This window comes from Pelophylax lessonae (assembly GCF_965119305.1).
Source record: "Pelophylax lessonae genome assembly, chromosome: 13".
Classification (NCBI taxonomy): Eukaryota; Metazoa; Chordata; class Amphibia; order Anura; family Ranidae; genus Pelophylax; species Pelophylax lessonae.
The window spans coordinates 95866275-95879479 of record NC_138780.1 but is presented as its reverse complement, the minus strand read 5'-3'; the positions used below and the strand labels follow the sequence as shown (position 1 = coordinate 95879479).

Genomic DNA, 13205 nt, shown 5'->3' with positions numbered 1-13205 from the left:
GGCCATATCTACCTCAGAATCTGAGGACACTAGAGAGGCAGAGGAAGGCATAGGGCGCTTTCTACTAGTGCCATTTTTTAAAACTAAATCCACTTTTGACACCAGGTTTTCCAAAACTTCTGTAAATGCAGACAGGGGCTGTGACCCGGGAGGTCCCACAACTGCACTGAGGGGGTCTGTGGGTGAGATTTGGGTCATGTACTAGAGTCCCCCTATCTTCTCCCTGCTGTCCAGCAATCGTGGACTCCTAGAAAATGGCCGCCCCATGCATTCCTATGGGGGAACTACCAAAACATGGCCACCCATGTATTTCAATGGGAACATTTTTACAACGATGCAGAGCGAAACAACCGACGCAGCGGCCGCAATACATCTACCCCCCTGAGGTAGGAACATGCTTGTGGGGTGGGGGGCGGGAGCCTAAGGGGGGCCTGGTACCACCGAAAGGCCAGGGGAACCAAGGGATACCCGTGGGTCCGATTTTCCCAGGGAGAGGCTTTCCCAGGGAGGGCTTTTCCCACCCTGAGACCGCCAGAGAAATGGGGGAACAATTACTCATCATACTAACAGCATCGGGTGGGCACCACTCTGAACAAACTACCTCTCCACCCAGGGTGGGGGTGCTGACAGCCAGGGGGTACGCTGCGACTCAGGGCGACCCAGGTCGTATGCGTCCCGGCAAGGTGTTTCACTCGCAGGCCAGCCACGTTTATTGGGGCTCTATCGTGGCGAGGCCTAGTACTGGACTATAACCTGCGCGCGCGCTGGCCAGGCAGGCAGATCTTAAGGATCTAGCATATCCAGTGCGAAACCCAGCCGGCTGTTGCTTGTAGTTCTCTAAGGAACAGAACAAACTAAAGTAAAGTCTTACAAAAAGGTTCCCAAAAAAAAACAGCTAAGATCGAAGTCCCAGCAGAGAACTAGGTCCTACTCCTAAACTAGGCAGAAACAAACTGAAACCTAGAGCGGAGTGTGTGGGTGTATGCCTGCAGGGACAGCCCCATAGGCGTGGCAAAGCTTTTTCCTGCCTAGTGTAATACTCCTGTAGGGGGTAGCATAACCCAATGGTCAAGAATTATATGGGGCTGTATCTGTCAATGAAGGATAGAGAAATCCAGATTTGTATATTGGTAAAAGCACTGTTCAGTGTGTTTAGGCCGTATGATTTGGAAAAAAAGAAGCGTGTGATTTTACAGCAAATTGAGCAGATTATGAATGTATTGCTATGTTTACATGTTTGGGCAACAGAAAGGTTTACCTAAACACTGATAGAAAGGTGCTAAAATGAAATCTACTTTCACTCACATGTTCCCTGCACTGCCCTTGCCAGAACTTTCCCCAACAATCGGGAGACTCCTAGACGGACATCATAACTGCTTCCTTCAAAGGCTTTGAAGCACAGGGATACCAAACTCTCCAGATCAGATGTCCACATGAAGGAGGCTTCATTTTGCAGTGCTAGGAGGCACTATAGATAGAAAAAAAATGTACAGATGAAAAGCAACACTAACTTAATTTACATGAGCAAGCTAAGAGCTTTAAATACATTGAAAAACTAGAAATAATATCTAAATGCTGTACATTGTTTATTTACTTACTGTATGTATTTACTCAAAATTATTTATTCAAAATTCATTCAAACATTAACAACAGATCCAACAGATTTCAGATGCATGTAGCTACTCCCAGCTCTATTACAGTCAAAGTTCTTATGCATTTCAACGAAAGAGGATGCCAAATAAAAGTTCCTAGAGTTCAAAGTGATATTTCTTAAATCAGGTGACTTTTGTCTCTAGAGAGGGACCCATATTTTGTGCAGAAATGCAGAACACAAGCCATCTAATTTTAAAAGCACATCTCTCATTATAAACTGTTTGAACAAATTAAAGGAACATATGGAAAGCACATTAGATATCAATGGGGAAAAATATCATGCTGGTTATCTAAACTGATATGGACTAGGTAATGTGTTAGGAACGAAAGGATGCCACATCGTCTGATGGAAATGAAAATTAGTAAGACAGAGGGCTGAATTCAATGACACTCCGAAAATGAAAGTAAAAAATTATGCAGCAGGCTAGTCCATTTTGCTGAAATTTCATTGCAGCAACTCAACATGGTACTCAGGAGTTTATATGGCCCCAATGTGCTTGTATGCATGCCTGAAAACATCAGGGGAAAACTCCCAATGAGACGAAAGATGGTGTCCTAGGGTATTTCCTCCCAGATCTAGACCAGGGCATCACGGAGCTCATGAACAGATGGAAGTGCAACCTGGGGAGATTGGATGGACCAAAACATAATGACCCAGAGGTGTTCTATTGGGTTTAGGTCAGGCAAGCATGGGGGTCATTCAATGGCATCAATTCCTTCATCCTCCAGGAACTGGCTGCATACTCTCACCACATAAGACAGGGTATTGTCGTGCACCAGGAGGAACCCAGGACCCACTGCACCAGCGTAGGGTCTGACAGTGGGTCCAAGGATTTCATTCGGATACCTAATGGCAGTCAGGGTGCCATTGTCTATCCTGTAGAGGTCTGTGCGTCCCTCCATGGTTATGCCTCCCCAGACCATCCCTGACCCACCACCAAACCATCATGCTGGACAAAGTTACAGGCAGCATGATGTTCTGCACGGCTTCTCCAGATCCTTTCACGTCTGTCCCATGTGCTCAGGGTGAACCTGCTCTCATCTGTGAAAAGCATAGGGGGGCAGTGGCGGACCTGCCAATTCTGGTATTTAATGGGAAATGTCAATTGAGCTCCACAGTGCCAGGCAGTGAGCACAGGGCCCATTAGAAGACATTGGGCCCTAAGGCCACCCTCGTGAAGTCTGTTTCTGAGTGTTTGGTCAGAGACATTTACACCAGTAGCCTGCTGGAGGTCATTTTGTAGGGCTCTGGCAGTGCTCATCCTGTTTCTCCTTGCACAAAGGAGCAGATACCGGTCCTGCTGATGGGTTAAGGACCTTGTACAGCCCTGTCCAGCTCTCCTAGAGTAACTGCCTGTCTCCTGGAATCTCCTCCATGCTCTTGAGACTGTGTTGGGAGACACAGCAAACCTTCTGGAAAAGGCACGTATTGATTTGCCATCCTGAAGGAGTTGGACTGCCTGTGCAACCTCTATAGGGTGCAGGTATTGCCTCATGCTACCAATAGTGACACTGACCCTAGCCAAATGCAAAACTAGTGAAATACAGTCAGAAAAGAGGAGTAGGGAAAAAAAATGTCAGGGGCCCCCACCTGTTTTGGAGGTCCTCTCATTATTGCCCATCTAGTGCACCTGTTAATTTATTAATACCAAAGCAGCTGAAAATGAATAACAACCCCCTCTGCTACTTAACTGACCAGATCAATATCCCAGGAGTTTACTGGACTTGATGCTATACTCTGATTAAAACGTCTTCCTTTATTTTTTTGAGCAGTGTATATTGGGACACATATTTTTTACCACTTCTGTTCTCGCCACAACCTTCCCTTTGAAGAATAAAAAAATTCTACTTCAACTACAACAATCCTATGTATTGAGAAAAATGCATGTAATGATCTACCTGTGCAGTCGCACAGCGCACTGACATGGACCGATCCGTCAGACATGAACGAGCTGCCTTGTAGATGTCTCGATGGCAGGAGGCAGCAGAGGGTCCAAGACCTGCCACTATTCTTTCCAGACTCATCATGATCTCAGAGCGGCCCTGAGACTGGGAAAAGAAGAATTTACAAATATTGACAATTTGGGTTTCAGGTAGAAACAGCATAATAGAATAGACTTTAATACCAAATACACCACTTAAAATTCTTCATTTGTGTATAGGGTCTTGAGGGTCTTTTGCATTTTGTTTTCAACTGATTTGTTCAAAATAAAATGATGAAAAAACTATTTTTCTTACTTTTACTTTCAGACCACATTCATCAAGTCATCAAATATGCTGAGAATTTTTGTACGAATGTTAGAAAATCTACTAGTGTTTTGGACAGCTTTAGACCCAAAAATTTGAAAATTGATTTTGACAAAAGGTAAGCCTAAGGAAAGGTAAACATGAATAGGAACAAATTATTTCCTGAGTAATTAAATGACACAAATCAGTGGTTAATATTCTAAAAAGAAAATGGGATTTTTGCCTTACCGTAAAATCTATTTCTCTGATGTTCATTGATGGACACAGCTCTTCATCTTCTTGACTGTAGGGTTATACTGCCCCCTACAGGAGTAGGACACTAGGCAGCGAAAAAGCTTAAACACACCTATGGGGTAGCCCCTGGGGGTATACTCCCACTTCCTGCTATAGGTATTCAGTTTTGTAACAAACAGTGTCAGAAGGAAAAAAAAAACAACTACATAGAGGGGTGGGTGCTGTGTCTGTCTGGCACATCAGAGAATGGATTTTACAGTAAGACAAAAATCCCATTTTCTCTTTCGTTCATTGGCGGATACAGATCATCTTCTTGACCGTATGGACGTCCCAAAGCAGTGTCAAACATGAGGGGTGGGAACAGCAGAAAAAAACAAACTTCCCCAAGGCTAAACATAGCCAATAAGGTAACTTGGAGCTCAACTGCCAACTGGAGCTCACCTGAAAAAAAACACCCTCAAAGAGGACAAGTCCTCTAAACAGCAGCCTGCAGAACTTTGCGGACAAAAGAAGCATCGGCAGATGCCAACACATTCACTTTATAAAACTTTGTGAATGTGTGTACAGACGACCAGGTAGCCGCTTGCAAACCTGCATCACTCACGCCTGATGACAGAAGGCCCAGGAGGCACTAAGCGCCAAAGTAGAGTGTGTCTTGACAGGGAAAAGAGGAACCTGACCCTTAATAGAATAAGCCTGAACCACAGTCTGTCTTATCCATTAGGAAATGGTCACAGCAGGAGCAGCCAGCCCCTTTCGAGGTCCATCAGTGAGGACAAATAGTGAGTCTGATTTCCTAAAAGACTCCGTAGCTGCCAGATACAACCTTATTGCCCGAACCGCATCCAGGGAGTGCAAGGTAACTTCCTTAGGATGCTTAGGCTTGGGATACAGGGAGGGCAACACAATGTCTTTATTTAGATGAAAGCCAGAGACGACCTTCGGAAGGAGCGACGGACATGGACACAGAACCAGCTTATCACTGTGAACCACTAGGTAACGTGAACGTCAAGACAACGCTGCCAGTTCAGACACCCTGTGCGCCGAAGTAATAGCTACCAAAAAGGCCACCTTCTGAGACAACGTAAGCAGGGGAATCTCTCAAATATTTTCAAAGGAAGGCTTTTGGAGAACGGACAGCACCAAATTGAGGTCCTACATCAGCAATGGAGACCGCACTGGAGGAATCAAAGGTGTCACGCCCTGGAGAAAAGTACGCACCAAGGAGTGTGTGGCCAACGGGCATTGAAAGAAAACTGCCAAAGCCGAGACCTGGCCATTGATTGTACCGATTGTGCTGCACAACCCCTCGTTGGAGGAAAGCCAAGATCTGAGCCACCGAAAAGGAACGAGGGTAAACCCGGAGGGATTCACACCACGTAATGCAAGTCTTCCATGTAAGATGGTAAATCTTACTAGAAGTAGATTTTCTAGGTTTTAACAGCGTAGGATTTACGGAGGCAGACAACCCTCTGTCCTTCAGCACCTGGTTTTCAACCACCAAGCCGTCAAAGCCAGCGACTGTAAAGCAGGATGGAAGATTGGCCCTTGGCACAGCATATCTTCCCTGAGAGGGAGTTTTCAAGGAGCATCGACGACCAGCCTAACCAGATCAGCGTACCAAGATTGCCGAGAGCAGTCTAGAGCCACTAGGATGACAGGAATCCCTTCTGCCTGGAGTAGTCTCGGCAGAAGCTGGAGAGGAGGAAAGGTGTAAATCAGATGATCCTGACTCCAAGGAGCCACTAAAGCATCTGTAGCGATGGCTAGAGGATCCCAACACCATGCCACAAACCTCTAAACCTTTCTGTTGAGGCGACAGGCCAACAGATCCACCTCTGGAGTACCGCACCGGAGACACAACTGATGAAACCCCTCTGGATGAAGAAACCATTCTCCCTGGTCTAACGCCTGTCGACTGACATAGTCCGCTTGCCAATTTTCCACCCCTGGAATGTGCAGAGCAGAGAGAGCTGAATGAATTATTCTGCTCACCTTAGAATGCTGGCTACTTCCCGAGCCCCCAGGACACTTCTTGTGCTACCTTGGTGATTGGCGCATAGGCCACAGCCGTGGCACTGTCCGATTGAATCTGCACCGGACACCCCTGGATACAGCTTGTTCAATGATCCAGACAAAGTCTGATCGCTCGGAGCTCAAGTACATTGATAGGTAGTCTGGACTCTTCCTGAGACCAGACCCCCTGAGCACAATCTGTGCCGAGGACACCTTCCCACCCGGACAGATGCATGCAAGTCCGAAGAGACGACCGTCTGTTGGTCAGCAAAAGCCAAATTGCCTCCTGCAACTTTTGAAGTTTCTCCCGAGGAAGAAACACTCTGCCTGAGGATGAGTCCAGAGCCAGACCCAGATAGACTGAGCTAGTGGACGGAACCAGGGCAGACTTCTGAAGATTCAGAATCGAACCGAACTTGCAGAGTAATCTCCAAGTTGTCCAACAAGGCAGACAAAGGCTCTGCTCATAAAAGCAGAATGTCCAGGTACCCCAGTACCGCAGTAATGCTAGAACCAGGGCCAACACTTTTGTAAAAGACCTGAGAAGCAGAAGCAAGACCAAAGGAAAACACAAAGATTTGATAATGCTCCTCGTCCACAGCAAAGCAGGGGAAACGCTGATGGGCAACCCATATTGGGATGTGAAGGATAGAGATCCTTTAAGCGATCTGGTGATAAGTGCAGGTGAGACAGTAAGAACCTTTCTGGAGGATATGATCAAAACTCGATCTTGTAGCCAGAGCAGATTACTTTGTGGACACACTTGTCCTGGATCAGGGAGGCCCACGGATGCGGAAAGCAGCGAAGACATCCCACCACCCCAGATACGGATGAGGGGGCCCTTCATGCGGAGGAATTTTTGTCCGCAGGTCTGGCAGCATCTGCTTGTGGTTTGCCCGACCAAGACTTTTTGGAAGTCCCAGCGGAGGCCCGAAAGGGCCTTGGATCTCTTGTCTTGAGACCCTGAGGGACGAAAAAGTCGCTTGTGAGCTGAAAAGGAGGGTCCCCGTCTGCGAAGGGACTCTTTACACCTGGTAGCCTGAGGAAGAAGAGTACTCTTTCCCCCTGTAAGGCCCTTGATGATGTCATCCAAGGAAGCTCCAAACAGGCGACCCCCGACGAATGGAAGATCAGACAAGGCCTTCTTAGACGCCTGGTCAACAGACCAGGATTTCAGCCAGATAATGTGCCGCAGGACCACTGCTGAAACAGACAGACAGACAGACAGACAGACAGACAGACAATCTAGAAGGCAGGGGAGTGGCATCCAAAGAGGCGTCACAGACAAACTGTAGCCCTTGGAGCAAATGATCCGCAAGCTCCACTAAGGCAGGGGGGAGCTTCTTCTCCTGCAGATTCCCGGCGTAAAAGCTTAGCCCACTCGGTCAGAGTTTACAACACCAGGGCAATAGTAATTACCCGCCTAATCACGGAACCAGCCACATATGAAAAGAAGAAGACGACAAGGGCACCAGGTCACAAAGGGTGAATAAACAGCAGATAACTTTGTTGTAGCAACTTACATATTAGCAATCCAGGCTCAGCCTGTGTAGTGTCAAGAGAAATTCCCCACAGTGAAGCTAGGTGGTGTAAGAGGAGCTGTGAAGTCTGGACAGCAGTCCTATACTCTGAAGACCCGGTCCGGGCACAGAGCTGTGGCTGCAGATAGCGAAGGCTCCCTGAATGGGCAGCCTCACTGGTGTCCGTGACCGGAAGTGATCAAACCGGAACCAGAAGTGGCCGGAAATGACATTATGGTACCCTGTCAGTTCCTCCACGGAGTCTCTGACAGGGATCAAACAAGTGGGCAAAAACGTGGAGGGCAGGCCGCAACGTCATTTCGGAGGTCAACCTCCTTCATCAGACAGGCCTGCCCCTCCACTAACCATACACATATATGGAACCATGACCTATGAACTGATAAGGCAAAAGAAAGCTGAAATTTAGAATGGCCTCAATATGGAAAAAAAAAAAAAAAAAAAGCAAACCAGCAGGGAAAGATAAAGAGGATTCTGAAAGATCCCTCTAAAGACCACAATGTCGTGTTCATGGCACTTGATAATGTGAGAGGTTAAAATACTGGTGAGCACCCACCTATGCATCATTGATACTTCACAGCTTCTCTTACACCAGCTGGCTTCACTGTGGGGAATTTCTCATGACACTACACAGGCTGACACTGGATTGCTAATATGCAAGTTGCTACAATAAAGTTATCTGTTGTTTATTCACCCTTTGTGACCTGGCGCCCTTGTCTTCTTCTTCTTTTCATTGTATGCCTGGAGGGACTCCCTACCTTTTTAGGAGCTGCCGGTCCTAATCACATCCCAGCCCTTTGGTCTTTTGTGACTTTTTCATCAGAAGAATTTGATGCTGTCATGGACAATATACATTGAAGATTGATGATCCATGGATAAGGTTTCATGTATTATGCTTCCTTTTTTAATTTTTCCCTTCATGTCTTAATTGAACAGCACCACCATCTGTCTGATCCATCCGGAAATGATCGCGGCAGATGAGGCCAACCCTTTCCGGGGTCCATTCGTAAGTACAAATAGTGAGTCCGATTATTAAACGACTCGATAGCCACTAGGTACACCCTGATAATCTAGAGAATGCAAGACAATCTCCTTAAGATGTTTAGGCTTAGGACACGGGGAAAGCAACACCATGTCTTCATGCAGATCGAAACCAAAAGACAACCTTAGGAACGACTGACGGGCGAAGCACCACTTTATCTCTGTGAACCACCAGGCAAAGTGGACAAAACAACGCTTCCAGCTCCGACAACCTTGCATGCAGAAGTAATAGCCACCAAGAAGGCCAGCTTCTGGGACAATGTAAGCAGAGGAATCCCACAAACATTTTCAAAAGGCGGTTTCTGAAAAACCGACAGCACAAAATCAAGGTCCCACGGATGCAACAAAGACCGCACTGGAGAAAGTGGCGAATCCCCAGAATAAAAGGTGTGAATCAAAGAAGGCGTGGCCAAAGGACGTTGAAAGAAAACCGTCAAGGCCGAAACCTGGCTCTTGATGGAACCCAAGGCCAGACGTTGCATTCCAAATGCGATGGTAAATCTTCCTAGAGGTGAGAGGGAAAGCGTATCTCAGATGATACTGGCCCTAAAGAGCCACCAGTGCGTCTAAGGCGTTGGCCAGAGGATCCTGAGACTGTGCCACAAACCTCTGCACCTTCCTGTTGAGACGAGGGTTTAACAGGCCCATCTCGTAAGTTCCCCACCAGAGACACAACTGATGAAACACCTCCGGATTAAGAGACCATTCTCCCTGTTCCAATGCCTGATGACAGATAATCCGCCTGCCAATTTTCCACCCCTGGAAGATGCACAGCAGAGGGCTGGAATGAAGCATTCTGCCCACCTTAGAATGTCAGCTACTTCCCGAGCCACCAGGACATTTCACGTGCTTCCTGGTGCTTGACATAAGCCACGGCCGTGGCCTTGTCTGATTGTGACCACTGTCCAGTACAAGGGAAGGAAAGTTTTTCCCTGTCGAATCGCTGGAGAAAGAAGCCACCAAATCACGGACCCTCTCGTACCCCAGCTCAACAGGATCAGATTTGTCTAGAGACTGTGGACTTTTTTCCCAGCTAGCAAGAATCTCCCTTTGCAGAGGTCTCGTGAGGAACTGTGCAAACGGAACTGCCTCGAAGGTAGACACCATCGGGCCCAGCACCCGCATACAAGTCCTGAGAGATGCCTGACTGCTGGACAACAGGAGCCGAATTGCATCCTGCAGCTTTGGGAACTTATCCCATGGGAGAAGCACCCTGGCTGACGTTGAGTCCTGAGGCAGACCCAGAGAGTCCAACTTAGTGGACGGAACCAGAGCAGATTCCTGGAAATTCCATTTCCAGCTGAAATCCTGCAGAGAACACACACAAATCTCCAGGTTGTCCGCCAGAGCAGTCGGAGACCCTGCTCGTAGAAGATCGTCCAGGTACTCCAGTACCGCAAATCCTCCACTGGCGCAACCAAAAGGGTAATGCCCCAAATTGATAATGCTTGATAAAGACAGCCTTCCTATCCGTAGGAGCTTTAAAGGACGGAGCGTCCTCCTTCGGCAATAATGTAGCTTTATTCAACCTCAAAATCTGGGAGTCCACCACCGGTGGTACCGTCAGTTTCTTAACCAGGGATTCTTCAAAGGAATATCTCCTAAAGAAACGCTTAGGAATCCCAGCCAAACATTACTGTGACGTACCTGACGGGTGAGCCTAATGTGCAGAGGGAAGGCCTCTCGTACAACCTCGGCTCCGGGACCACCGATGTTGTGACAGTGGCCACGAGAGCGTGGTGGTGTACGGGTGCCTGGAACGTCCTTCAGATGTCGGGAGTATCACCAGGGTGGACCAGAAGGTAACAGCAGGTAGGCAGAACTGGCAGACTTCAGGCTGGTGGCAGCAGGCAGGTGCATGCAGAGCGGGAGACACAGGAAGCGAGGTCAGACAAGCCGGGTCGGTAACAGATGATAAATAGCAGGCAAAGACAGAAAGCAGAGGATATCCAGGGTTCAGGCAGAGATCGGCAACATGAGTGCAGGCAGGTGAGCAAAGACAAAAGGAAAGTCCAGATTCAGGCCAAGGTCAAGGTAGGAGAGAAGCAGGTGGAGTCAAGGGCAAGCCAGGTCAAACACAGAAGAAGCAGGATCAGGTTTCAGAACTCAGGTACAGCTGCAGATCAGACAGCAAAGCCCTAGTGCAACTGCTGCACTTATACATGGTATTTGGCGCCTATTGGCACGTTCGCAAATATTTGTGTGCATGCGCACATTAGCACCTCTAAAACGTTGGGCGCATGCGCATCTGTGTCTGCCTTTGGCAAATAACAGTACTGTGGCCAGCACGTTCCTGATAGTTATGGGGAACCCCAGTGACTAGAAACAATCTCGTCAAAATAGGCAGGGAAAGGAAACACTTTAAATGGTCTGCGGGTGCCAAACTGCCCCGGTGTGGCAGACACAGCATCCGCTGCGTCCTCTATTTTTAAGCTTTCTCGCACTAGCACAATCAGTGCCTCTACCATCGCTTTTTCCTGCACTGAAGTGGAGGAAGAGGAATCATCCTCACTGTCAGAACACTCAAGATGTGTGGACGCCGACTCCGTGGGGGGACTTACATCCGTGGCGGGCACATCTGTCTCAGAATCTGAGGAGGCAGATGAAATGGGAGAGGACAGCGGACTCTTTTTTACAGGTTTCCTTTGTGAAACATTGTCGACTTTTTGACACTAAAGATTGTAGGACCGCTGTCATGGCAGAATGAGCCCCCGAAGATGCCCCCTCAGAGAGTGGGTCTGGTGGTGAGACATGCTCAACTGCCTCCATCCTGGTGCCACAGTGGGAAGTTTCAAATCAGCTGTATGAATATTAAAATCCCCAGCCATATTAGTGCCTGTGGGACTACAGGTCCCAGAATGCTGCAAATAGCTAGATCAGGTAGGGAAATACTGCCCCAGGACTCCCCACCACCTGGGTCTCCGCCAAATCAGGGAGAGAGGAGAAGAGGCGCCAAATCCCTGGTAGCATGCCGCTCTGACTGAGGAGCATAAGTGCTATCACCAGAGGCCGCCACCGTCTGTGAAGGAATGCACCCACTACAAAATAGCCACCGTGCATGTGCAGTAGCTCCGACGACGCCGGACTACGGGAAAATGGCCCCATGCATGCGCAGCAGCCCCGGCCACCGCTGGTCAACTGGAAAATGGTCGCCGAGAGGTCCACATGCCCTGCAGGCCTGAAAAACGCCTGCCAAAAAGCCACCAAGAGTCCACCTGGGACCCCCCCAGTGATGTAAACACTCGCGATCCCACACACACCACGGCGACTAGCCGTACAGCCCCACCACACCCCAGCACATAACAGAGCCCCCTTGGATGCCCCCCTTAGTGGGGGGGGGTGTGGATAAGGGGGGGCAGAGGTGGGAAGGATGGAGGAAAACCCCCTTAAGGGTAGTTAAGAACACTAGAGGGAGGGTGGCTCACCTGAAGGACCACCGACCCTGGGAGGACCCGCACCCGCCCCTAACTTCCCGAAGGAGAAAAGAGGGGGTTACTCACCAACCATAGAAGACCCAATGAGATTCACTCCATGCAGGTCACCTCCTCATTTTGGAACAAGGGGTGTTGCTGGCCCGAGGAACGCTGCGACTTCGGCCACGACCAGGTCGTGTGCGTCCGTGAGAGGTATCCCACTCGCAAGCCAGTCCCTCCAGTGGGAGCATGTCACGGCTGACCTAGCGTGGAGCTGAGGCCTGCACGCGTTTGCTGGTCGGGCTGGGGTGACCATCAGAATCTAGGATATCCTGTGCGACGCCCAGTCCGACAGTTGATTGTAGTTCTCACTGGAACAAATAAAAATTACAAAATAACAAAAGAGAAAAGTTTCTCGTTTAAATGACAAAAAAGACCAGGACCAGAGATCATAGCAGGGAGCTAGGTCCTTACTCCTACTAGGCAGAAAAAAAAACTGAATCCTAGAAGCAGGAAGTGGGAGTATACCCCTTGGGACTGCCCCATGGATGTAGCTGAAAGTTCTGTTAACTTTGTTAACCCTTTTCCTCCTAGTGTCCTACTCCTAGGAAGCGCAGCATAACCCATTTGACTAATGAAGATATGTCGCTGTGTCCGTCAATGAACGAAAGAGAAAATTATTTGCAAAATTTTCAGTCTTTTTTTGTTTAGCAAAAAAATAAAAAATCCAGTGGTGATAGAATACCACCAAAAGAAAGCTCTATCTGTCTCAAAAAATAAATATAAAAATTGTATTTGGTTATAGTGTTGTATAACCCAGCGATTGTCATTCAAAGTGCGACAGCACTGAAAGTTGAGGGTGAAAGTGCCTGATATTGAAGTGGTTAAAGCAGACAGTATTTCCCAAGAAGCTTACTCAGATCTCATCAGATCAGTGCAGGATCCAGCACAATATAAGCAGAAGTGTTCCTAGGTTTCCCATGTGGTCATGTGACCTGCGACATAGGAATCGCCTCAGAATGCAGGTTCCAGCACTGATGTGGAGGTCTGAGAAGGTACTCTC

General features: G+C 48.2%; 1 protein-coding gene across 2 annotated transcripts in view; it reads right to left on the bottom strand.

Moving 5' to 3' along the window:
- HEATR5A (HEAT repeat containing 5A) overlaps nucleotides 1–13205 on the bottom strand; it is a 277280-nt gene that overhangs the window by 244716 nt on the left and 19359 nt on the right. For both annotated transcript variants that reach the window (XM_082275260.1, XM_082275261.1), the window contains exons 4-5: nucleotides 3553–3702; nucleotides 1306–1468 (exon numbers count right to left, since the gene is read on the bottom strand). In XM_082275260.1, the coding sequence (XP_082131386.1) occupies nucleotides 1306–1468; nucleotides 3553–3702 (313 nt within the window). The remainder of the gene's footprint in view (nucleotides 1–1305; nucleotides 1469–3552; nucleotides 3703–13205) is intronic.